Raw genomic sequence first — 23,126 nt, 5'->3', positions numbered from 1 at the left:
TGATTTAGCATTTATCTAGCCCTCTCTCTCAAAGGGGAAAGGGGGACACTTTTCTCAAGGCTACCCTTGCTGCTTGTAATGCCTCTTGCTTGTGATTGGCTAGGCCTGGAGGGGTCCAATGAGCTTCAAGCATGAGCTACAAGGGAGGGTCGACCCAAGCAAGCTAGGGGGTTGCTTAGGGGGTATACTCACCCACACACACTCACAAACACTCTCATTGTGTGCTACGCAAAGTGCAAGAGCTCCCTCTCCTTCTCCAAGCAAGTAGAGGTTGAGAGCCTACACGAACACTCTTGGATATGGAGTGCAAATCCAACCAAGAGCCATGCTTCAATGCTTAAGCTTGCCATCTCCTTCTTCTTCATTACTATGCTATTATGGATGCTAGCAACAAGAGTTATGATAAGTGAGGAACTAATTCTTTCTCCTACGAAATGTTTCTTCTTCCTCTTCCCTACCATCATTCCCTGCTAGCTCTCTCCACCTTCGAAGGTGTTTGAGGTCTTGGGACCGAGGCTTGGGATAGTTAAAGCTTTCTTCAAGTTTATGTTATGTTTGTGATGCATGAAGCTTTCCATCTTCATTGCATCACCTAGGTCACAAGGAACACAAAGATTGTATTGTAACAAGTCTCTTTTAATGGGAGAAATCATAATACAAATGCCTATTGGAGGGGGGACCGGCTCCACATAAATCCGGTCCTCAACTGTTGTCATGTTCTCTAAATTCTCTCTCTTGCAAAAGTATTGTTCATGCCAAGTTAGCTAATTGCTATGATTATGTTGCTATCTTCAACTATGTTTACCCGCTATGCTCACAAAGTCATTTCTCAAAAGTACTTTCATTAATTTCCGCTACTCTCAAGTTAAATAGGCCAATTCCATTACATTGGTATCAGAGCATTTGGTTTCTCTTTTCTTGCTTAAGAAGAGAGGTCCTTAAGTAGCCTATAAATGGTTGATGTTGTTAATTATATTAGGGTAAGTGGAACTAGGATCTATTATCGGTTTTGTTGAGCCCACTATGTGGGGGATGGTGCACACCTCGGGAGCTTTGGACTTAATAATGGAGTCTTTTTAGACTTGCCTACGGCTTTCCCATTATTGAGCCATAAGAAGTCGGAAAGGAGCTAGCCCTTGGCAACTCTGCTATGTTAGACCTATTCCTCTACTCTCTATAATTAACCACTTCGAGCTGTGGGTGTAGATACTTAAGAGCCGATTTTCAAAGGCTAAGAGGAGTGGCAACTAAGGTTTTGAATTGCCAAAGCATACACTAAGTAAATACATAAATTTTGTTAACATGGATGACAATAATCAAGAGAGTAGAATGAACATTGATAGCTTTGATTTTGCACATGAAGGTGCTAATGATGATGCTCCCATGTTTGTGAATTTTCTCGTCACTAGGTTGCAGCAAGCTATGGGCAACCCTGCTTTGCAAGCCGAAGTTACTCAAAAACTTCATGCTTATGTAATTTCCCTTCCTCTCCAAGAGGAGAGAGAGCTTAGGAGGCCTCTTGAAGAGACCCCCAAAAGAAGACTCTCTCCCATTCGAGAAGAGGAGTCCAAAGAGCAAGAAAGCAATGAAAGTTTAAGTTCCTCTGAAGATGTGGCTCCACGAAGACGGCGGTCTAGACGATAGCCCACTCCTCCCAAGAGGAAAAGATCAACACATAGTCCTTCTCCTCATCACTCTGAAAGGAAAGAGAGGAAACAAAGGAAGAAAAGGGCGAGGAATAGGTCACCCTCTTCTCCTTCTTCTTCACCTTCCTCCTCTTCTGACAAAAGTTATGGTCATTCTCCTAGAGAATACAAGAGGGGAGGACATCGCAAATCATTTCCTGCATGGCGAAGGTCACAAAAGCTAAAGAAGTTCAAGGAGGGAGGAAAGAGTATCTCTTTTCTCACCTATGATGGCACCTTCGGTGCTACCGACAAAGTGTTGGCCTTCATCCAGCAATTTGATGCGGCCTTTGGAGACGAGGGCTTCACAGAGTCCTCTAAGCTACGCCATGTAGCTATGCACTTCCAAAAATCAGCTCGTCAATGGTGGGCTAGCCTTCGTGGAAATGGTGAAGCCCCAAATTTTGGGGTATAAAGCCCAATGTGGTCGCCCAGGTAAGTAGGCGGGACGCCAGGTATGTACACATATTGTTTTGTAAAAACCTAATAAGAACTCGCTATGCTCTACACATTACAGTAGAGCGAGTTCACCATATCGTCGTGCTCTTCTTCTCGCACTCTCTCTCGCGTCGCACTTCCGCTCGTCCTCCTTCAACTGGTATCAGAGCTCAGATCGAGGCTCGGGGTAGCACTGCAGGAGGCTAGAGTCACCAGCTCAGATTGGAGTGAAATTCGACAGGCGAAGACACGGCCCCAAATCCTGAGGGAGATGCTCGAAGGACTCTGTGTTCTCAGAATTTCATTCTGAGGTCATCTCGGTCACCGTTAGGCTTCGACAAAGTTCTGCGCAGGCCATTTTCGACTACGTGGTCTCAACGGGTGCATATCCGACTCTGCAAATTTGGGGTTTTCAGCCTACGACTGCAGGTGCTGAGGATATCGACACTCCCAGAGTGTTGATTTGTGGCTATCTACACATCAAAGGACGGCTCACAGTTCTTGGAGGCATGTCACATACGACACGGGCGCATCTACACACAGACTGTAGGCGACATCCACTGCTTCATCAAGTAGCTTGTGTTTGCTGCTTGATATTCCAGATTTCATCCTGACATTGCAGGTAATTCCACATGGGATGTATTGTCAGAGATGATGTATGTCTGTTGAGGGTTTGCTGGCTGTGAGTCACGCAGCAAAAAACCGCTGCAGCGGTTACAGCGTACAGTGGGAAATTTGTGGATGTATGACTTTGTGGGAAGTCTATGTACTGTCAGATTTACTGCAGCCTTTGTTGAGGGTTGAGTGAGGTTTTATTGAGTTGGGGGATTCTCGAATGTTGAGATCCTTTCGGTGATACAGGTCTTGGAGCGATCCCTCGAGCACCCTTAGATAGGCAGCTAGGATGTATTGACTGTGAGTTAGACAGTTGGGATTGCATCTTTGCTTTACTGCCGTTGAGGCATTGTCCCAGTCTATGCTTATAGGACAGTGACAGGACAGTGAGAGACAGTACAGGTGTAGGACACGTTTACCCGCAGCTTACAGTGTCAGAGAGACAGTGTTTTTTTGAGCTGTTTTTGGTCTGTTTTTTGAGTACACCAGAGCCATTTTACAAAGGAGACTCTGCCGAAATTTATGCAGAATCTAAAGCTTTCCTTGTTCATTTGACAGGTTGATATTGGTTCAGAGGTCAGTTTACAGGGGAAACTCTGCCGAATTTTTCCCAGGAAAGTAATCTACTGTGAAGCGTAGCTATGGCTGGATCACAGGACAGTGCTCTTTACAATATCAAGAAGCTGGATGGAACCAATTTCCCATTGTGGAAGAAGCAGATTTGGCACGTGTTGGTACAAAAGAAGCAGATAAAACCTATAAAGCTCAAGGGGATAAAACCAGAAGATATGGACGAAGATGAATGGAGCGAAATGGATGAATTGGCACTTTCTACCATTATGCTGACTTTGGCAGAAAGCGTTTACTTCAATGTAGCAGACGAGATGTCGGCTTATCAAGCATGGTTAAAGCTGAGTGATCTTTATGAGAAGCAGAGTGCAGCTTCACAGGTATACTGGCTTAAGAAGCTTGTTGACTTGAAGATGAAAGAAGGGACACCTATGTCCAATCATCTGAATGAATTCAACACAATCTATAGTCAGTTGTCAGCTCAAGGTGTCAAGTTTGATGAACCTGTTAGAGCTATGTTCCTGTTGATCACATTGCCGGAAAGTTGGGACACTTTTCGCACAGCTTTGAGTAATTCTGCACCTCCAGATGGTTTGAACATAGCAGGTGTAGAAGGAAGTCTGCTTACTGAAGAAACCAATAGAAAGACAATGGACAAAGGCAAAGGAACAGCCTTAGTTGTCGGGGGAAGGACATAAGAAAAGTACAAAGGTGGAAAGAGGAATCAATCTCGTAGCAAGTCCCGCAGTGCTAAAGGCAAGAGTGACATAGAATGCTACCATTGTGGCAAGAAGGGTCACATGAAAAGAGACTGCAGAGAATGGAAAGCAGAAAAAGGCAAAGAGAAAGCTGAAGACCATAGTGAGAAGAACAAGTCCTCAGTGAAGATTCAAGAAATAAATGTGACAAACACTGTTGCAAAGGATGACAGTCTAGTGTCAGGAGACATCTACTTTTTGAAGAATACAATGGACTCAGCTCTTCTTACAGCATCTGATGGAAATGCACTGAGTGACTGGATTATAGACTCAGGGGCATCACTTCATGTGTCTCCAAACAAGGAGTGGTTTACCTCTTATGTGACCACTAAAGATCATGTTCGGCTAGGCAATGGGCAGACATGTGAGATCTTAGGTGTTGGAGATGTTCAATTGAAGTTTCAGAATGGCTCTTCTTTCACGCTAACGAATGTGAGACATGTTCCCGCAATTACAAAGAGCTTGATCAGCACAGGGTTACTTGAAGATGCTGGGTACGTCACCACTTTTGGACAGAACATGTGGAAGATATCCAAGGGTTCTATGACAGTAGCACATGGAGTAAAGTCTGGAGGACTTTACATGATTAATGTATCAAATGTCTCTAAAAATGTAATCAATGTAACTGAGCAGCCGAACGTTTCTTTGTGGCATAGCCGGTTAGGACATATGTCCAAGAAGGGAATGGAAATCTTGTCTCGTTCTGGTTATTTGCCTGGCTTTTCATTTAATGATTTTGAAATCTCTGAACATTGTCTGTATGGTAAGCAAACACAGCAGCCACATAAGCATAGAAGCAGTAGAAGAGATACACAGTTGGCACTTGTTCATAGTGATTTGTGTGGACCTATGCCTAACCTATCTCTAGGGGGAGCTTCTTACTTTATGACATTTATAGATGATTACTCGAGGAAAGTATGGGTTTACTTTCTCAAGCACAAGGATGAAGCGTTTAGTGTTTTCAAAACGTTTGTGACACTTGTGGAGAATCAGAGTGGCAAGAGTGTGTGTGTGTGTGTGTGTGTGTGTGTGTGTGTGTGTGTGTGTGACACCAAAATATTAACATTGGTGAGAGTGTGTGTGTGTGTGTGTGTGTGTGTGTGTGTGTGTGTGTGAGAGAGAGAGAGAGAGAGAGAGAGAGAGAGAGAGAGAGAGTGTGTGTGTGTGTGTGTGTGTGTGAGTGTGAGAGAGAGAGAGAGAGAGAGAGAGAATGAAATGAAATGTTATAATAACGTCTTCCAAAGGCCAAAATGACCTATGAGACCAAAAAGTTACAATTGGTAAATCTGATATATCATGTCTGAGTACGGAAATTACAAAGAACTAAAACTAAAACACTAAGGGACTAAGGAGAAAGGAAATAAATCTGAAGTTGATTCAGGATTGAGGCGAGATAGGGCGGGGGGGGAGGGCTTCAAATGAAATCTCTCATTGGTCGCTATCGAATCTCATCAACCTCCTCCATGGTCAGTACTCTGGTTGGGTGTCTTGCATGTCGAGCTAGAGTGATCTGTATATTCTATTGCGACCTTCGTCGGTGGTGGGAGACCCCCCGAGGTCGTGGGCCAAAATGTTATATTAACGTTTTCGAAAGACCAAAATGACCTATGAGACCAAAGCGTTACAATGTGGTGAATTTGATACAAAGTCAGAGTAACAAAATGAAATACTATGAAATCCTAAGCTGGTAGGTGTGAACTAAGCAGCTAGCCGGGATAGCTAAATCACAAGTCACAAGAGATCCAACATTAGTCACTGGCAGATCTCATCAATCTCCTCCATGGTCAGCAGGCTGACCGGGCGTCGTGCATGTCGGCCCAAAGTGATCGAATCCTCTAAGAGACAAATACACATGAACGTTCCAAGCAAAATTGATTTTAAACTCCGTACTTTTTGTCAAACTTTCATTTATGTCTAGTCGATCATTCTATATTTGAGGAACCCCTTAACTATTTAACATTATGATGCCAAACTCTACGATATCAGGAGCATAACCCACAAACACCAGGATTATTTTTATTTTTCTGTTGTTCTGGAGCAGGGTGGTTGCAAGGATCACCCTTTTGACTTTTTAGAAGGGTGGGGGGGAAGAAGAAGAAGAAGAAGAAGAGAACTTAACCGTCGTAGGAAACTATCCAGAGAGAGAGAGAGAGAGAGAGAGAGAGAGAGAGAGAGAGAGGCTGACAAGGGGGCGTGTGTATATGTACATGAGGGGTGAGGGAGATAGAGCTCTAACTCTAACGGATGGGGAGCTATGTGCATAGAGAAGTACGACCATGATGTGCATGAGGCTAGCAAGCTCCATCTGATACCGAAATAGGGGTGTAGAATGCCATGCATAGATGGGTACAAAGGAAAGAGTCCCCACAACATAGCAGCATGGTCTAACAAGCCACTATCTCCCTCTGTTCAGTTTGTGCCTGTCGCAATCGGATAGAATGAAGCCAGTCTCTAGAATACTTATGAAGGGCTCTCTATAATACTTCATCTTCCACGGAAGAGGTTGCTTAGGTGTAGTCCATGTCTCTCAGATGTATAGCTATCAAGAGATCGTGTCAAAGGACCCGGTTCCTTTGACTATGTGAGGTGTATAAAATGGTGAGTCTAGGTCACACTGAAAAGGCGAAGCCGCTCTTTATCCAGACCATGTGTGTTGAACTACTGTCATATGTGCATACCATGACTCACTGAGGGCTCACTGAGTACTCTTGATGTGCAAAAATCATCTAAAGCCTTATATGGAGCTAGAGTCCCTCCTTTTACTAAGACAATTTCATCAACAACTAGCATAATATGAACTCGAGGACTTGCCAGATCCATGCTTGTTCCTCTTGCACAAAAAATATACTCTGTTATGTCTTTGATCTAGAGGACTAACAGAGTCGCTGAGAGCAAGCACCCTTGCTTCACACCAATACTGCTAGCGATGGGCTCTGAGGTGCCTTTTGGGCGTACTTGACCTACCCCATGCTCATAGAGAGAGTAGATCTACAGGCCATTGGACAGTCCAGTTTCCCATGTTCTGTGGGAAGTTACTCAAGGCTAAATTGTATCAGACGAATATTGAACTCAAGACCTTGTCTCACACAGAGAGAGAGAGAGAGAGAGAGAGAGAGAGAGAGAGACTAGGGAAACGCACAAAGATGGACAAGGACACAGGAAATTCACAAGCACATAAATTTTGATTTTGGTTGTTCATTGTAGCATATGTCAACAATTATCCGGAACTCTCCTATGTACATATGTACATACCGTACAAAACCATTCAAGATACAGAGCCAGTACATGATTCTGGGTGGGTTGTGTACCTGACATCAATGCAACAGACGTCTATGAAAGAGGAAATGGGAAAGGCAGGCAGATGAGCAATGACAAAAGTAGGACAGCAACACCAGCCACTGCGTGCTCATTGTTTGGCGAGGAGATCTCCTCTGCCTGAGGAGTGATAGGACCTCTTTGGAGAAAAATCACTAGCACCACCCAGTACAAGGAGACATCACTGAAAAGAGCAGAAAAACCCAATAGAGCAATCGTAACACCATTCACGCGACTCCAAACCTGATGGCATTCAAAGGCTTAGTGTCCTCACACCACTAGAAACTGATAGACACTAAGATATTAGCAAAGAGAAAAGAAAAAAGCAAAACAAAAACCTTTCTGCCCCAAAGTGCTTGTGAAATCCGCCCACCATCAAGCTCACCGACTGGAATGCTGTTGATGCCATTTATGAGGAGCCCTGCCCATGCCCATAGTACGAGCGGATTGATTCCTACACTTGCGCCTTCTTTCAACGAATCTCCCATGAACAGCTTCCCTGCAAATTCACGCCATTCCATACTGTCATATAAGCTTGGGAAAGCTTTAGAAGGGTGGGATAACTCCATGAAGCAAGGAATAGACCTTACCCAGAGTACCCACAAGTAAAGAGTCATGAAAAGCAGTGGCATTGACAATGATACCCTGCCCTTCACTTGGAGGAAACGCAAACCCAATCAAGAGGAGAAGAATAGCTAAACCAGTTCCAATCAAAGGACCTGCAGCAGCTATCTTAAGCAGATCTTGACGATTTGGCAGAGTGCTGATTATGCGTGTTATACTTCCAAATGAGCCAATCTGTGACAAGAATTGACCTTGAACGACCAGAAGAAATCATTGACATCAAACATAACAAACAACAGTATTGACTCTCACAAATTACCTGCCAACTAGGAACAAGATATGGCACACCTAGCTTTGCTCCCATGTTTTTAGCCGCAAAGATGTGGCCTGCTTCATGCGCTGCTAGTATAGCCAATGTCACCACAGCGCCTGGGATACCCTCAATTAGAAGCTGATAGTTTCCCATTGATGACCTGTCAGGGTCAGAATAGTCATGTAACAATCTTGAGGTAGGAGACATTCCTGCCATAATTATGAAAGTTCTGTGCAGAGTACAACAATTTCCCTTTCTAACAAATACACCAAAACAAGCCACGTACAAGGGATCTAATTGCAAAGAAGGAGAATTTCTGAGAACAATTGTGTATAAGCTAGCCAGTCCAAATGCACTGGCAGCAAGCCACTCGGGTATTGCTACACTTGGACAACAATACACTTGAGTTATGTAGAATCAGGTTGAGACTTGAACTTCAGATAACTGAAACAAAAGCGCGCAAGTTCTCACTGGCAGGATCTGGCTCGACAAGCTCCTTAAGAGTTACAATGGCGACAGGCTTTTCATCCTCAGGATTAGACAGAAGAAAAAGCCTATACTGGTCTCCAAATTTACCCTGCAACAGCAAGAAAAATCATCAATGGTCGGTGGAAATTGGCTAGAACTAGTGATTTGCCTACTTTTCTTCACCTGCAGTCTGCCATTAATTTTTGTATAACTCTTTGAAGGATCGCCCCGCAAGTTTCCCTTGAAAAGAATGCCTCCCTAAGAAATGTAAGATGGCTTACAAACAAACCCATAGCAAAATTGTTTTCACAGACTTCTTAAGTTTATTCAGCAAACTAGTCGAGTCTCTTTCTCTGTGAGAGAGATACTGCCTTCAAAATTGTTCAACATGATGATTGGGCTGTTGATAGGATAGAAGGTACATTCAGATAAAAACAAACATCCCATGCAATTCTAAAAACTAAAACCATAATCTGTTAAACAGAGCAAAATAATGATGGAGAAAGAACTTCCCTTCCTTTACCTCATAAGGTTCCTGAGCAGTTACAAAGAATGTGTCAAATCCAAACACTTGATCTCTCAAAACCTCAATCACACTTCTAGGAATCTGCCCAATGTCTCCAGAAGCCTTCACATTATATAAAACAGATATTACTAAAACATGATAGATGTATTGGATATGATTTTTCTGAAAACCTAAGTCTCTTTTTTCTTTAAACATTGAATGAAATTTTTAGAAATCTGCTTACAGTTCCAGAAGCATTCAAGCACCCCATATTATCATATATCATGTGTAATAAAACATAATAGACTCATAAAGACGTATGGTGATAGCTCAGAGTCCTGACCTTCACTCCAGGAAGAAGAGGGCCACTGGAGATTTTCAAAGGTTCTTCTACAGCCTGAAAAAATCGTTTGCTGAAGCGTTATGGTGAAATAAAGGTGCGAAAAGATCAACACTGTAACATCAATGTTTCAAAACTACAAGAATTCACTTCCTCAATATCCATGCGCACAAACTAGATTGAATGTTTAGAAAACAGTCAAAATACAAGAAAGCCCACTTTTTTGCTGAAGAGCATATCTAAAGCAGCACCACTGCTCCAGCATTACTAGAGCGTTTGTTGAGCCTACAAATTCAAAATGATCCTTGAAACACAGCCTAGCTCTTCTTGCATCTGATATGACAGCATATCCGTAAGCCTACTAAAGATAGTAGTGGCAAGCAGATTGCCAAAAAACACAAGTTCAAACTTGGCAGGGTAACAATAAGAACTTGCTTCCAGTCAAAGTTGTCATATTAGAGCTAGAAAAAAAGAGCTGTTTGCCTTTCAGACAAGGATGAGCAATTAGCTTTATGCTGAGATGTATAAAAAGGCATATTTTCTTATTTTCAGAATGTAAGGTAGTCATGTAACCAAAAATCTCGCGGTGGATGGCATTAATATAGACATAGAAACTCAAAAATGATACTGTTCTTTCTCTCTTTTGTACTTCATATAAAAAGCTGAATGGATTTACAAGAATCGTGTGAAAGTGCTTAAACAATCCAAGATAAAGTCCTTGAAAAAATGCAGCCAGTTTTAAGGTGGTTCGAAGATAGGAGAAACCTCGTCAGTTGCATTCTCTACTCCAGATCCAGAAGCATTCTCACTCTGTTCTGCATCATCCTGTTGGCATTGCAATGTTTACAGTCACTTGAAAGCTCCTGTACAAGAACCAAAATAAATTTGTTGTCCAACAATCTACCTCAAATACCAACCAAAACCTTACAACATCTAGAATAAATTGACTTTAGAGCAAGATGAAGTAATCCAACAAAGGAGTGAGATTTGATGCAGAAAGAAATCAAATGCATAGCATGTAACTGCGGTTTCATGTAAACAATTTGAGTACCATCCACCCAATCCTGTAGCAAAATCTAAGGAAGAAGAAATCAAGACGTGACACTCTTTGCTGCTTTGGGCTCTGATCGTCAAAGACCAGAACTGACACCTTTCATATTACATAAATTCACAATTAAACAACACATACAGTTAGAAATCTTCTCAAAGTGCACAATATCAAAGATAGAAAGAAGCAATATCCTATGCTAAAAAATTTCTACGTCTAGAAACTGAATAAAACTAGAGAACGTCAACTTAAAGCACATGTTTCTGGGTATGCTTGTCTTAGGTAAAATGAAGACCTTCCCGTTGCCAAGAACAATTGGTGTTTCTGCCTGCCAAAGAGGAGGCACAAGGGTCTCTTTATGTGACCCCTTCCAGTTGGTTGCACATTATTACGGTGGTCACTAGAAATGTCAAACTTATCACGATAAAACAATCAGAAATCAAGCAATCAGCAACCTTGCATGAATCAAGTGACTGGAAGCTCTTTCAGTTCCTCAGTTCCTTTCAAGATAGCTGAAAAGCAGACTATATCCCACAGGTATATCTAGATGAATCTAAGATAAACCTAGATACACCTTTAAAGGGAAGTGCGAAGTATAGACTCATGGTAGGCATCCACAAGACAATAAAACCATCCGCTACACCATGCATGGTATTGACTAGAATACTACGACATCCTCACTATCGCCATCAGTACCCAATAGTTGGTGTAGAACTAGGTACAGATATACGATCCCGCACTGCACATGCACGCACACGCACACGAGCATACATCAATACTGCATACTGAGTTACTGTCATAACTATAGAGATGCAGAGCAGACTCTGCCATTATGCAAGCTAGCACTAAAAGAAGCCTTAGATAGGAAGAATTGATACAATTACAAGGGTAGTTGATAGGGCATACACACTACCAAAGATAGAAAGAAATAAGACGACATCAACAAGTCGTAACGTGGACAAAAACTTCAGTAGTGAAGTTTGCATGTCCACTATACGACTAAACCATATACCTAGACGAATCTAGGATAAGCCTAGATATCCCTTTAAAGTGAAATGCAAGGTATAGACTCATGGTACTCATCCACAAAACAATATAATCATCAGCTCCATCATGCATAGTACTGACTAAACTACCATGCAGAGTATTCACTAAAATACTACAACATTCCCACCAATGTCATCAAAGCTAAATAGTGGGTGTTAATACAAAGGTCCGCAAACTGAGTTTTTGTCATAACTATAGAGATGCAGGGCAGACTCTGCCATAATGAAGTCCGGCACTAAAAGTAGCATTAGATAGGAAGGATTGATACAATATAGGGATAGTTGATAGGGCATATGCACCTCTCAAGATTGAAAGGATTAAGCCAATGTAACTCGGATGAAAAGTCCACAATGTGAAGTCTACAGGTCCTCTATCCAACGAAAAACCTGTGTACCAAGATGAATCTAGGATAAGTCTCATGGTAATCACCATGAGACAATATAACCATCAGCTCCATCATGCATACTAACAGACTACAACATTCCCACTAACATCACCAGTAGTGGGTGTAGAACTAGGGTATGCTCCCGCACACGCACACGCACACGCACACACACATGAGCATACATCAACACAAAGAACAACTTACCAAGTTTCTGTCACAATTTGGATGCTGGGCAGACTCGGCCATAATAAAGCCTAGCACTTAAAAATCACTGTATTCGTCTGACAGACCCTCTCGTCTGTGGTCGGTACGTGCAATTTCAAGTAAGGCCCAGTTGTGCAATACAGATGTTGCGCTGCTAGATTAAGTGCTCTATGATCAAGCTAGAGTAGCTCATAATTTCCACTAAGTGTAATATATCAATCCAGAAGAGGGAGGCAAACAAGCAAGCAACTTACGCTGAACCCAGCCCTTCTACCAACTGCTATTCTACTCATTTTTCTCTGTTGCCTTAAGCCACGCTTAATATTGAGCCTGGTTCTACACACACCCATACAAACATTATATAACTAGAACACGACCCTGTTGGCAATTCTACTCGTATCGAAAACCCTTCTGGTTATTTTGCAGAGTGCCTGGTATGGAAACTTCCTCAAATTTGACAACCTGGATGCGAAATCCTCGTATAGAAAAATTACATGTCGATGCCAAACAAAGGTTCTGTACTGGTCCTACCCAAAATAGGGAGAATTTTTTAGAAATTCCATGTTAAAATACGTTACCAGCTGGAAAACATAATAACAAAGAATTCATTGCAATCCGCGCATGTTGGCTCCTAGCAAAGCAAAAAGAAAGAAACATGAACCTGGCTTCTTGAAGAATGTTCAGTGCCAGTCACAGGATCATCTTCTGATGATGCAGAGCAATGAAACACCTTTTCCCTCCTAAAATGTAAAGACTGGTTATCTTTCCTGTTTCAAAAAAAAAACTAAAACTGTAAACCCTCAGTTAAAATAGAGATAAACTACTACTACGGCAGAAAAACTGGTCACCTCTCTTGTTTTTTTTTTTTTTATAATCATAACTGTAAATCCTCATCTAAAATTGAGATTCCGCGGCAGAAAACAGATAGTTGCTTTGATAAGGAAATGCTAACATTTCAAAGGAAACAGTTTGTGCTTCTTCTTGAGATCGCAGTAGAAAAAGATCTAATGAGACAAAAAGTTCGGTTGGGACAAGGATAGCTGTGAACTTTTTCATTGATTCACTCTTAGCTCACAAATTCTTCCAATCTCTCCTCAATTTTAAGATTTTTAGACTCCGTTTGTGAGGCTGAAAAATACTTTCAGACATGCACACACCCTATGTTGACCACTACTTGGGTCATTCTTGTTAGAGTTACAGCATCTCTCTGGATTCGTCCAGTCGGCCCCAGTTTCTCCGAGGGACAGGTGTTAGGGAGTGGGGGCTGTTTTGTGGCTGTACCCGGCCACTGAGAGGTAGGTTTCTCATGTCGGGATATGTCCATGTTTAGCCTTGGGTTTTGGGCTTGGTTCCACGGTCTTCTGTCATCCTGCAGGCTGGGAGCACTTTTCCCCACTCTCCGCACATTTTTCCCCTGAGCCCTATGGGCCTCCAGTGCTCCTTTCCATACTCTCCTTATTTTTCCCCCATTTACCAGGGTTGTGGGGCTGGAGGAACGGGTCAGGAAGCCTGCCTTTGGGCATATATATGCAGCACGGGGGGGCTGGGGGCTGTCACTTCATTAGTATAGCAGTACAGCCCAGAGGGGGGCACCCAAGGATGCAGATGCAGGGCAGCCAACGTTTTGGCTGCAGATCAGCCCAGCGTTTTTCATGGGCAGCAGGTGCAGTGCTTGGAGACCATCTCTACAGTGCAGCGTTTCCTCAAGGCGGCCTCTCACAGGCCTTGTGATCATGCAGTGGCAAGTTTTCTTTTTCGAGATCCGGATCTAGATCTAGATTTAGCTAGGAGGAGGTGCACCAGATCTATGCTCTTAAGAGCATGTTGGAGATGGTACCCATGTGGAGACCGTGCCAGTGGTCTTGTGTGCAAGAGCAGTTGGCATTGTCACTAGCAGTTGCAGTTGTGTGTACCTCGGGTCTATCCAATTGGCATGTCAGTTCTATGCCGGACCACCCTTGGTCACTTGTATGAGCAGCTTGGTATCAACATGCAGAGTGAGAGTGCGCGTGTGCAAAAGCGTTAGAGAGAGAGAGAGAGAGAGAGAGAGAGAGAGAGAGAGAGAGAGAGATGAAATATTATATTAACATCTTCAAAAGGCCAAAATGACCTATGAGACCAAAGCGTTACAATGTGGTGGATTTGATACAAAGTCAGAGTAACAAAATGAAATGATAAAATGATAAAATATAAACACTATGAAACCCTAAGCTGGTAGGTAGGTGTGAACTAAGCAGCTAGTCGGGATAGCTAAATCACAAGTCACAAGAGATCCAGCATTGGTCGCAACAACAACAACAAACGCTAGGTGTGGAAGAGGGGGCTATCAGCCCCCCACGACTACCAGAGCAACAGACCCTTTATACAATGATCAGATGTGTGTGTGTGTGTGTGTGTGTGTGTGTGTCTGTGGGTACCCCCCTTGCCCCCATATATAGGTGCCCAAGGGGTGGTAGGGCAATGCCAATGAAAGCCCCACGATCCAGCAAGAAAAAAACATATAAGGGCGCCTGGACAAAAGCCAGGCGGCCGGCCCATAAGTGGGCAACCGGACAATGCAGTGGGTGGCCAACCTGGAGATATACTAGCCATACATGTATGCCCTAGACCTGAGTGAAGTAGCAGAGTGGTGTAAATCTAACACCCCCTCTCAGCACCGGATGTTGAACAAACCGCATGAAGCCGAAGATGTGAGGCAAATCATGAAGATGTCTACTGCGTTGTGTGCAATAGTCTAGGGTGTCCCAACCTCCAAGAGATCTCCCTGGTAAAGTGCCGTCACGAGCACTGTAGCAAAATGCTGAAGGTCCGGTACTGAGTGTGAAAACAACTCCTTGTTGTAAAAGAAGTGTCATAATAACTAATATCTAATTCTCCTAAATGATTTTCTCATGTTAAACTGATCATTTAATATGGGGAAGTGTCACGGGAGAAAAAGCTAGAATATTGGTTAAGCTGGCAGACCAACCACAATAGGGATCCAAAGAAGGAAAAATAGGGATCCAAAGGAGGGAAAATAGGGATCCAAACGGGAGGCCATCTGCAAAAGAGCAATGTGCAACAATGGGCTTTAAAGACCCTAAGGTTCAGCCCATTAAGACTTCCAAAATGCTAAGGTTCCAAAATTCAAAGGTTGCGTCCAATGGTCAAGCTTAGTAAAATTGGAAGCTTAGTGAGTGTGCCAAAAAGTCTTCATGACTCCTACATAGGAGGGGGCCAGCCCTGTAAGTAGGGGATGAGAGAGAAACACACACACACACACATGCTCCCTTTACACATGTCAGCTCCCTAGGCCAATTGCCCACAAGGTGCACTCAAATCCTATTGGATGGCCATAGAGGTGGACCAATGAGAATTAGGCTAGAGTAAATCTAATTTAATTCATTTAAAAACACTTGATAAAAGAACCAATATGAATTAAGCTCTCTAGAAGACTATTGGCCAGTCTCCCAAGGGGTCCAATGAGCATTCAGCAGCCCCATGGCTTGCCTGATTCTTATTGGCCAATAGGCAAAGGGGTCCAATGAGAGTTTAGTTGCATTATTTAATTACCTAAAGCTCTCACAAAAGGGGAAAGGGGACACATGTCACAAGGCTATCACTTATGCTTCTTAAACCCTATTGGCTAAGCTTGGAGAGGTCCAATGGGAAGCAAGCAAGAGGATTTAGCAAGAGGGGTATCGACCAAGAGAGAGAGAGGGGGCTGAATTTTCAAAGGCATCATCACACACACACACTCACACAATCTCATGGTGAAGCAAGAAGACTCTCTCTCTCTCTCTCTTTCTCTCTCTCTCTCTCTCTCTCTCTCTCTCTCTCTCTCTCTCCTTCTCAAGCTTTAATGAAAAGCTCATCATCTACTCCAAGCTTGTGAGAAGGGAGACCTACACCAACAACTCTTGGCTTTGTGATGCGAATCCAACCAAGAGCCAAGCTTCAATGCATGCTCATCTCCTCTACCATGCTAATTACTAAGCTATGCTAATCTTTTATGAGTGCTTATGTGAGGAGATATACTTCTTTCTCGTAAGACGACTCCTTCCTCTCAATCTACTCTCATACCCCGCTAGCTCTCACCATCTTCGAAGGTGTGTGAGGTCTTGGGTTTGAGACCGTGAGGGAATTGCTGTTGTGTTTTATAAGTATTTGCTTAGTGCTTGAAGCTTCCATCTTCATTGCACTAGCTAGTTATTGAAGAAACACAAAGAATTGTATTGTACAATGTCTCCCTTGATGGGGGAAACCTATAATACAAAGCCTTTTGGAGGGGGGACCGACTCCATGTAAATCCGGTCCTCAACTGTTGTCAATAGCTTAATTTCTCTCTTTTGAAGTATTGTTCATGCCTATCTAACTGGGTGTTATGCTTTTTGTTGCTCTCTCCATCCAAGCACTCTTACTATGCTCATTAGGAATTTATTCTAATGAATTGCTCACTATGTTCATGTTATTTTCCGCTACACACAAGTTACTAGGCCATTAAATGTTACATTGGTATTAGAGCACAAGGTTTCTCTTTTCTTGCTCAAGAAAGGAGGTCCTTAGGCTAGCTATAAATGGTTGTTATTATTAATTGCAATTGAGTAAGTAGAATAGGGATTTTTCAGCCTTGTAGTGTTAGGTGCAGCGGAAGTGAATGTTGAACTTTGCTCAAGATGAGTGCTCCGAATTGTGCTCAACGTCCTTTTTACTTATGGAAGGGAGAGCCTTCAGTTCTTTAATGAGAGAGTGCAATGGACACAAACAAAGTGAATGGACACTGTGCGTGCAAGTGTATGAGACTGAGAGATAGAGAGAGAAGAGAAATACACTAGAGGCGTAAAACCCTCCTCTGAAGGCCCCACTCTCGTCAACGAGCGTGGTCTACTATTGATTGCACAAATCTCTACAATGCTTGGACTTGCCGACGATGTCGACGACGATGAGACGGGCTGAAATCTAAAAACTCTAAGGGCTGAAATCTGCAAATCTTTATCTGCTGAAAACTAACTCTATGTCGATGACGATGGCGACAACGACCACGACGACGCACTGAAAACGCAGATGCTGAAATCTGCGTTTTCCGGGTTGAAACTGTAAACCTTGCGGAAACTGACCGTGCGGCGAGGAACTACTGCGGGAAGGTGAGATCTGCGAGGTTCGGGGGTTCTACTCTGGAGTCTTAACTGCTGAAAACTGAAAACGCTGATGCTTGTGGGGAAAGGGAGAAGGTACGCTTTCCATTAAAGCTTCATCACCTGCACTAACTACTCACACACACATATAGAGCTCACACTGTGTAAAATTAGCCTCCTCTCTCATTTTGGGTGCCCCCTCTTCATGCTGGACTGGGAAATTCCACCTGGAGCCGCAATGTGTCCACTTTGCCTCTTTTGAGTTACTTTCCTAGTATCCACCAACTTATAAGTGTAGCGAGAGGGCCTAAATGACTTTGAACTGAGCCTAAAAACCCTTTTACTACTCGGATTCTAGTGCCGACTAACCCGACCATGACTAACCCGACCATCTCGTGGCGACTTGCCCTTCCTAATTGTGGGTGAAACTCTCGACCGTCGGCCGTTTCACGTTGGCCACACAATGTCCGACCATTTGCAACTTCAAAAAGAGGGTCTCCAAAAATTAAATAAAAATCATTGAAAAGAAACCAACAACTAAGGTTAGCAATTGCCACCTCCTCGTGACAATAATTAGCAGTTGCCACATCCTTGTGACAACACCCCTTTTGGTATTTATTTTTTTATTAATGCTTGAGCAGAGTTACAACTCCTGCGGGCCCCCTCTGATCAATTGCTCGTCAGCACACTGAGGGAAAAAGAAATTGCGGAAATCCATACAGCCTGCCACGTGGCATGTCAACGCAAAACGCGGAGATCCGTATTGCTGCCACGTCAGCATGCCAACGTAATTCCTGATCGTCCGTACAGTTCTGCCACGTCATCACTTTATGACAGCAAACATTAGCGATCTAACATTCTTTGTCTAGTGCTCACCTTTTTGGCCCTTCCATTGTGGTTAGTACCCCCAATGCTCCTAGTGCTTTTTTCCTCATCCAACAATTTTGGAGACTACTGCGTCTTTTTTGGAGCCTTGGCTGCGCTTTTGTTGAGAAAGGAGGTAGGGCTATGTCTATGCCTTCTTCTTGCCGAATCTAGCACCACAACCGGTCTGACCTCTTCTTTGGCACTATTTTTTTATTGTTTTTCTTTTTCTGTTTTCAGCCATTTGAATGGTTGTGCGCACAGAGTTGTACCCTTCTTCGACCATCTGCACCACTTTCGCACCTATCGCGAGCCCATAAGCACGCTGAAATTTGCCTCACAACTGCCTTTTTAACCCCTCATACTTGCATTTTTAGGTAAAGAACCACCTATCGGGTTGCGTTTTGTGCATTGCAGAATGCTACCTCCTGAAAGACACCATCTGGTGGTGGTCCATGCGCTATATCGAAGACTATTGCAACATGCGATAGCTTCGACTTCACTTTGATCTTCTACAGACGTATGTGTCATAGTCGACGATACGGAAGCGTAGAGACCAATGGGAGTGAGCACGAGAGAGAGAGAGAGAGAGAGAGAGAGAGAGAGTCTCCTGAACCAATCAACCTTGGCAATGAGTAATTGAATGTGTATACAATGGAGGCAAGGGGTTGCTTATATAGCAATCCCAGTAAATTGCCCTACCCGAGACTAACAATTAAGTAAAATAAATACCTAAAAGCCAAACTAAATAATGGGATCACATTGGGCAGCTCACTTGAGATGCCAAAACTTTAACACCCTCTCTGCAACTCATAGCGGACATCAATAGTGAGACCAAGTCGATGAAGAAGCTACCATGGACACCCTAGCACCGGCCGGGATACTGGATACACCTTGGTGTTGCTCTCCTCAAATTTGTACCTGAAAAGTAATGCCATCTTGAGCAACGATTGCCTCTGTAGCAACTTTGAACTGTAGACCACACTACGTCCAATAATCCCCATTCATGAACTGTGAACACATCACGTCCAAAATATAAAACTCCAAGATAATGAACTATTGGAACACATCCTATCCATAATCTGACCAACAACAATCGATTGGTGCACTCATCCATAGTATTTTAGACGTCTGATTGGTTCCCTGCCACATGCACATGCCTTGAACTCCGACCTACGGGTCCAAATAACGATAACTTGAACTCCAACACAAGGGTCCAAATTAATTATAGGGAGCATTCATTGCCCCTCTCTGCCACTCACAAGCCTCTCTGTGGCTGAAGCTAGTGGTGACACCTGTCATTCGATTAGAAATCAAACGTCGAGGCCACTGTGGCCACCGCCACGAGTGCCATACCGATCTCCTCTCTCAAATCTTTATTACCATAATCTCTGTCTAGCTTGCCTTTGTCCTTGTCTATCTGTGAGTTCCTTCTTTTGCCTTTGGCTTCAAACTCTCAAGCCAAACAAAGCGTCGAGTCACATTCATGACAACTGTGATCGTACCTCGTGGGTACCAAGGCAGCTAACTGAGTACTGATACTGCCATCCTTGTCTAACTGACCTATGTCGTTGTCCTCTAGCGAACTCCTCCATTTGCTTTTGACTTCACAAACTTGAGCCAAACAATTTTTCGGGTTTCTTGCGAACTATACCGATGCATAGGCCGCTACATGGATGGTTGACGATCCACTATCCATAGCTTTTGAATGGTTTTGGTCGATGTCGTGGGGGTGCTCGAGCAAGGGGGGGCCATGATGAAATTGCAAAATCTGGAAAATGTGTATCCTTCTCGCACTCCAAGAGGTGGCCGTACAAAACTCCACCAAGCCTTCCGCCAAATTTGCCCTCTCTTGAGCTCCAAGATCCTCGCCTCCTCCAAGGACCGCAAGATGGGCACAAAGCCACTCCCAAAACTGCTCCCAATTTCTATCCAAAGAAGGACAAAAAAGGTTGCATTTTGAAATGCAAGCCGTTGACCACCTGCTGAGCTGGCATTTCAAAACGCAAGAGAAAACAGCATGCTTCACTGTCAAGTCGACTCCCTTCGAGCGTCAGAGAAGGTATGCTCTGCCGTCGTCGATCATGTCAAGCAGCACCGTCAAGAGCGTTTAAAACGTTGCATGAAGAGGTGGGGGAGAGGACGTAAACGGTGCTAAAAATGCTAGGGTTTCAAAATGCCTATCGCCAACATGTCATCGTCTCCACTTGATGCTAGTCATACCGGGAGACTTCCCTTCTGCCTTCTACGCTTCAAAACGCCGCGCCAAGCCTCCTCTTCAAACTATCGATGCCAAGTGCTTTGGCCACCGCCTCAGTCCGCAGCATTTTGAATCGCTCACAGAGAGAGCTAGCGGCCTCCAAGAGTGGAGACAATGGAGGATGGCGACGGGGGCAAAAACACCAAGCATTTTGGAACGTAGGGGTCAGCGCTAGTGGAGCACCAACGAAGCAGCGTTTTGAAACGCTAATTGCAAAGTCATGGCACCGGTAAGGAGCGTGCAATGGTAGACAGTTCCCTTCATGGGTTCTCTTCTCCGGGCTGCTCCTCCACGCCAAGGGCTTCTTCGATCACCGAGCTACACCAAGTTCTGATACCATGTCAAAGTCGATGATGCGAAAGCGTAGAGACCAAGGGGAGTGAGCACGAGAGAGAGAGAGAGAGAGAGAGAGAGAGAGAGAGAGAGAGAGAGAGAGAGAGAGAGTCTCCTGAACTAAACAACCTTGGCAATGAATAATTGAATGTGTATACAATGGAGGCAAGGGGCTGCTTATATAGCAATCCTAGTAAATTGTTCTGCCCAAGAATTTGACAAATAAGTAAAATAAATACCTAAAAGCCAAACTAAATAACGGGATCACATTGGGCAGTTCACTTGAGATGCCAAAACTTTAACAATACGATCCTTGGGAGATCCATTTAATCCAAGCCTTGCTTGGTGGCAATTTCTCACTCCAAAGGGGATCGTGACTTGTGGATTGCTTTGGTGTAATGTGCAATGGAAGAGATTTATGGTGGTAACTCAGGATGAGTGCTTAGGGCATACTCAAGGTTCCTTTTACTTCATGAGAAAACTGTGCAATAGACTAGAGAATGAAGAGAGAATCATACTATGACTGAAACTTGAAAGTTCTGTGAATGATAGAGAGAGAAGAAGACTAACACCAGATGGGGTCCCAAACCCGCCTCCAAAGGCCCCCCTCTCTATTGCTAGAGAGGTATGTTAGATTGCACAAATGCTGATACGATGGTCCTACATGCTGAGATGCTAATAAGATCCGACTATGGGTGCTTGGATCTGTGAGGCTAAGAGTACCTCGGATTGAATCTAGTACTGTAGGCTAATGCTAGGCAAAACCGCCTAGGTTGTTGGAGGTGATGGTGAAAGACGCTAGCATGTTGAGGTACTGCAGGTACTTGGTGCTTGTACTAAGGGTACTGCCTTCTGCCGTGACAGGTGAGCATCCTTAGCGACAACAGATCTCAGCCTTCATTGCTACAAGTTGCAAATTTCAGCCCATAGCACAAGGATTATTCAATTTTTCAGCCAGCATCATCATCCTGATCAACATCTTTTCTCTCCCTAGTCTATTGCATATCTCTCACATGGAGTAAACGGAACTCTTTTCTATAGTAAAAGGAACCTTGAGTACGCACTGAACACTCATCCTGAGCATTCACCATAAATCGTTTGGATTCACCATCCTGAGCCACCCGGAGATTGGTTTGGACGGCAGTGCAGTTGCTGTTCTACCCTCAGCAACTACCCTCCTAATTGTTTGCATTGTTATCTTCAGAATTAATTACACTCACCTTCGATAACCTTACAACAAACTTATGTCCCCACCTAGGCAGAGGTTCTCTCTCAGCTAATCCAAATTGAGAGCCACACCGAGTTGCGGTTTGGTGGCATTGTTGACATGGATCATGCTTTGGTTGACACTGGTGGATTCGAGGCAGAAGACACAAATAGGACAGCTAAGAGAAATTGGTCTGGCCACTTATTCGATAATTTCACATGTAAAGTTTCTTTGCGGTGCTTCTCCCTGTTTACTGCTTTATTCAATTTCTTCCTAACAACATCTACCCATCCTTCTTTGTTTCCCAGCTAATATCACTATGTGTACATTCTGATGCACGCCATAATGAGCTGGTAGAATGCAGATGTTCTGGATGAGTGCATTTACACAGAAATGCCGATATCCATGACCGAAGCAACTGGTTGCATGCAAGAGCTGATGCAGAGACTGTATAAATAAGAGATGAGAAAGACAAACCGTAGGGAGAAAGGTCGAGTGCGGTAGCGAAATAGCGAGGCGCTTCCAGAGACACCCAGAAGGGCAGGTGCATTGCTCCGAGCTGAGATTACCGGTGGCAGCAAAACCATGGCTACGTCGCCGTTCTATCCTGTGCAGCCTTCGCGTTTTATATGACAAAGGCTATCCAGGACAATCCATGACTCTAATAAGAAGTTGAGAACAAGATAAGAAAGTTACGAATGTGTGAATTGTTGCCCCCCTTCAATTCAAAAAGTAGCAAAATAGGGTGAAGGGGCCACCTAAGGAGGGAAAGAGATTTGGGGGTCAAAAATAAAGAAATCTGAACAATTCAAGTATTCATGGGAAGTGCAAGCTCTTCCTCTACAAGAAGAGATGAGGTGATAGTATTTTTGGTCAAGGGAAGTGGGGCTATTAGTTAAATTAATAATTCCTTTGTATCAAAATTGGGGTGGAAAGACTTCAGCACTAAAGGGCACGGGGCATTAAAAGAAGCTCAAGAGGTGGGATCTACGGTTGAGAAGGCCGGGCACAAAAGCAGAGGTGCACAGGGCCGTAGGATGTCCAGAAGTAAACTAGAACGTCGAAAAGTAAATTTGGACATGGACACACCCTG

General features: G+C 43.7%; 1 protein-coding gene across 2 annotated transcripts; it reads right to left on the bottom strand.

The window, feature by feature from the left end:
• Positions 1 to 7,229: 7,229 nt before the first annotated feature.
• Positions 7,230 to 22,684, bottom strand: LOC147465926 (putative zinc metalloprotease EGY2, chloroplastic). Of its 2 annotated transcripts, XM_086522755.1 has the most exons (12): positions 22,511 to 22,684; positions 12,917 to 13,022; positions 10,337 to 10,396; positions 9,575 to 9,628; positions 9,250 to 9,354; positions 8,910 to 8,984; positions 8,730 to 8,835; positions 8,545 to 8,638; positions 8,265 to 8,418; positions 7,972 to 8,179; positions 7,720 to 7,880; positions 7,230 to 7,624 (listed from the first exon to the last, which is right to left on the bottom strand). In XM_086522755.1, exons 1-12 carry the CDS (start codon positions 22,618 to 22,620, stop codon positions 7,397 to 7,399), a joined length of 1,461 nt encoding a protein of 486 aa, XP_086378881.1. In that variant the 5' UTR covers positions 22,621 to 22,684; the 3' UTR covers positions 7,230 to 7,396. The 2 variants fall into 2 exon arrangements, with proteins under 2 accessions (XP_086378881.1, XP_086378887.1); XM_086522761.1 differs by lacking the exon at positions 9,250 to 9,354 and having other exon boundaries at positions 22,511 to 22,677.
• Between the last annotated feature and the right edge of the window lie 442 nt (positions 22,685 to 23,126).

Source organism: Adiantum capillus-veneris, chromosome 1 (genome assembly GCF_014529385.1).
Source record: "Adiantum capillus-veneris isolate H3 chromosome 1, ASM1452938v2, whole genome shotgun sequence".
In the NCBI taxonomy this organism is placed as follows: domain Eukaryota; kingdom Viridiplantae; phylum Streptophyta; class Polypodiopsida; order Polypodiales; family Pteridaceae; genus Adiantum; species Adiantum capillus-veneris.
The sequence above is the reverse complement of the archived record's forward strand: the minus strand, read 5'-3'. Positions and strand labels throughout refer to the sequence as shown.

Bases quoted from the DNA above. Each gene is read 5' to 3' on its own strand.
- LOC147465926 (XM_086522755.1), bottom strand. From the start codon at position 22,620: ATGGTTTTGCTGCCACCGGTAATCTCAGCTCGGAGCAATGCACCTGCC. The intron at 8,180-8,264 runs GTAATTTGTGAG...TTCTTGTCACAG, and splicing joins ATCTTGTTCCTAGTTGGCAG to ATTGGCTCATTTGGAAGTAT. The intron at 7,625-7,719 runs GTTTTTGTTTTG...GAATGCCATCAG, and splicing joins AAGCACTTTGGGGCAGAAAG to GTTTGGAGTCGCGTGAATGG.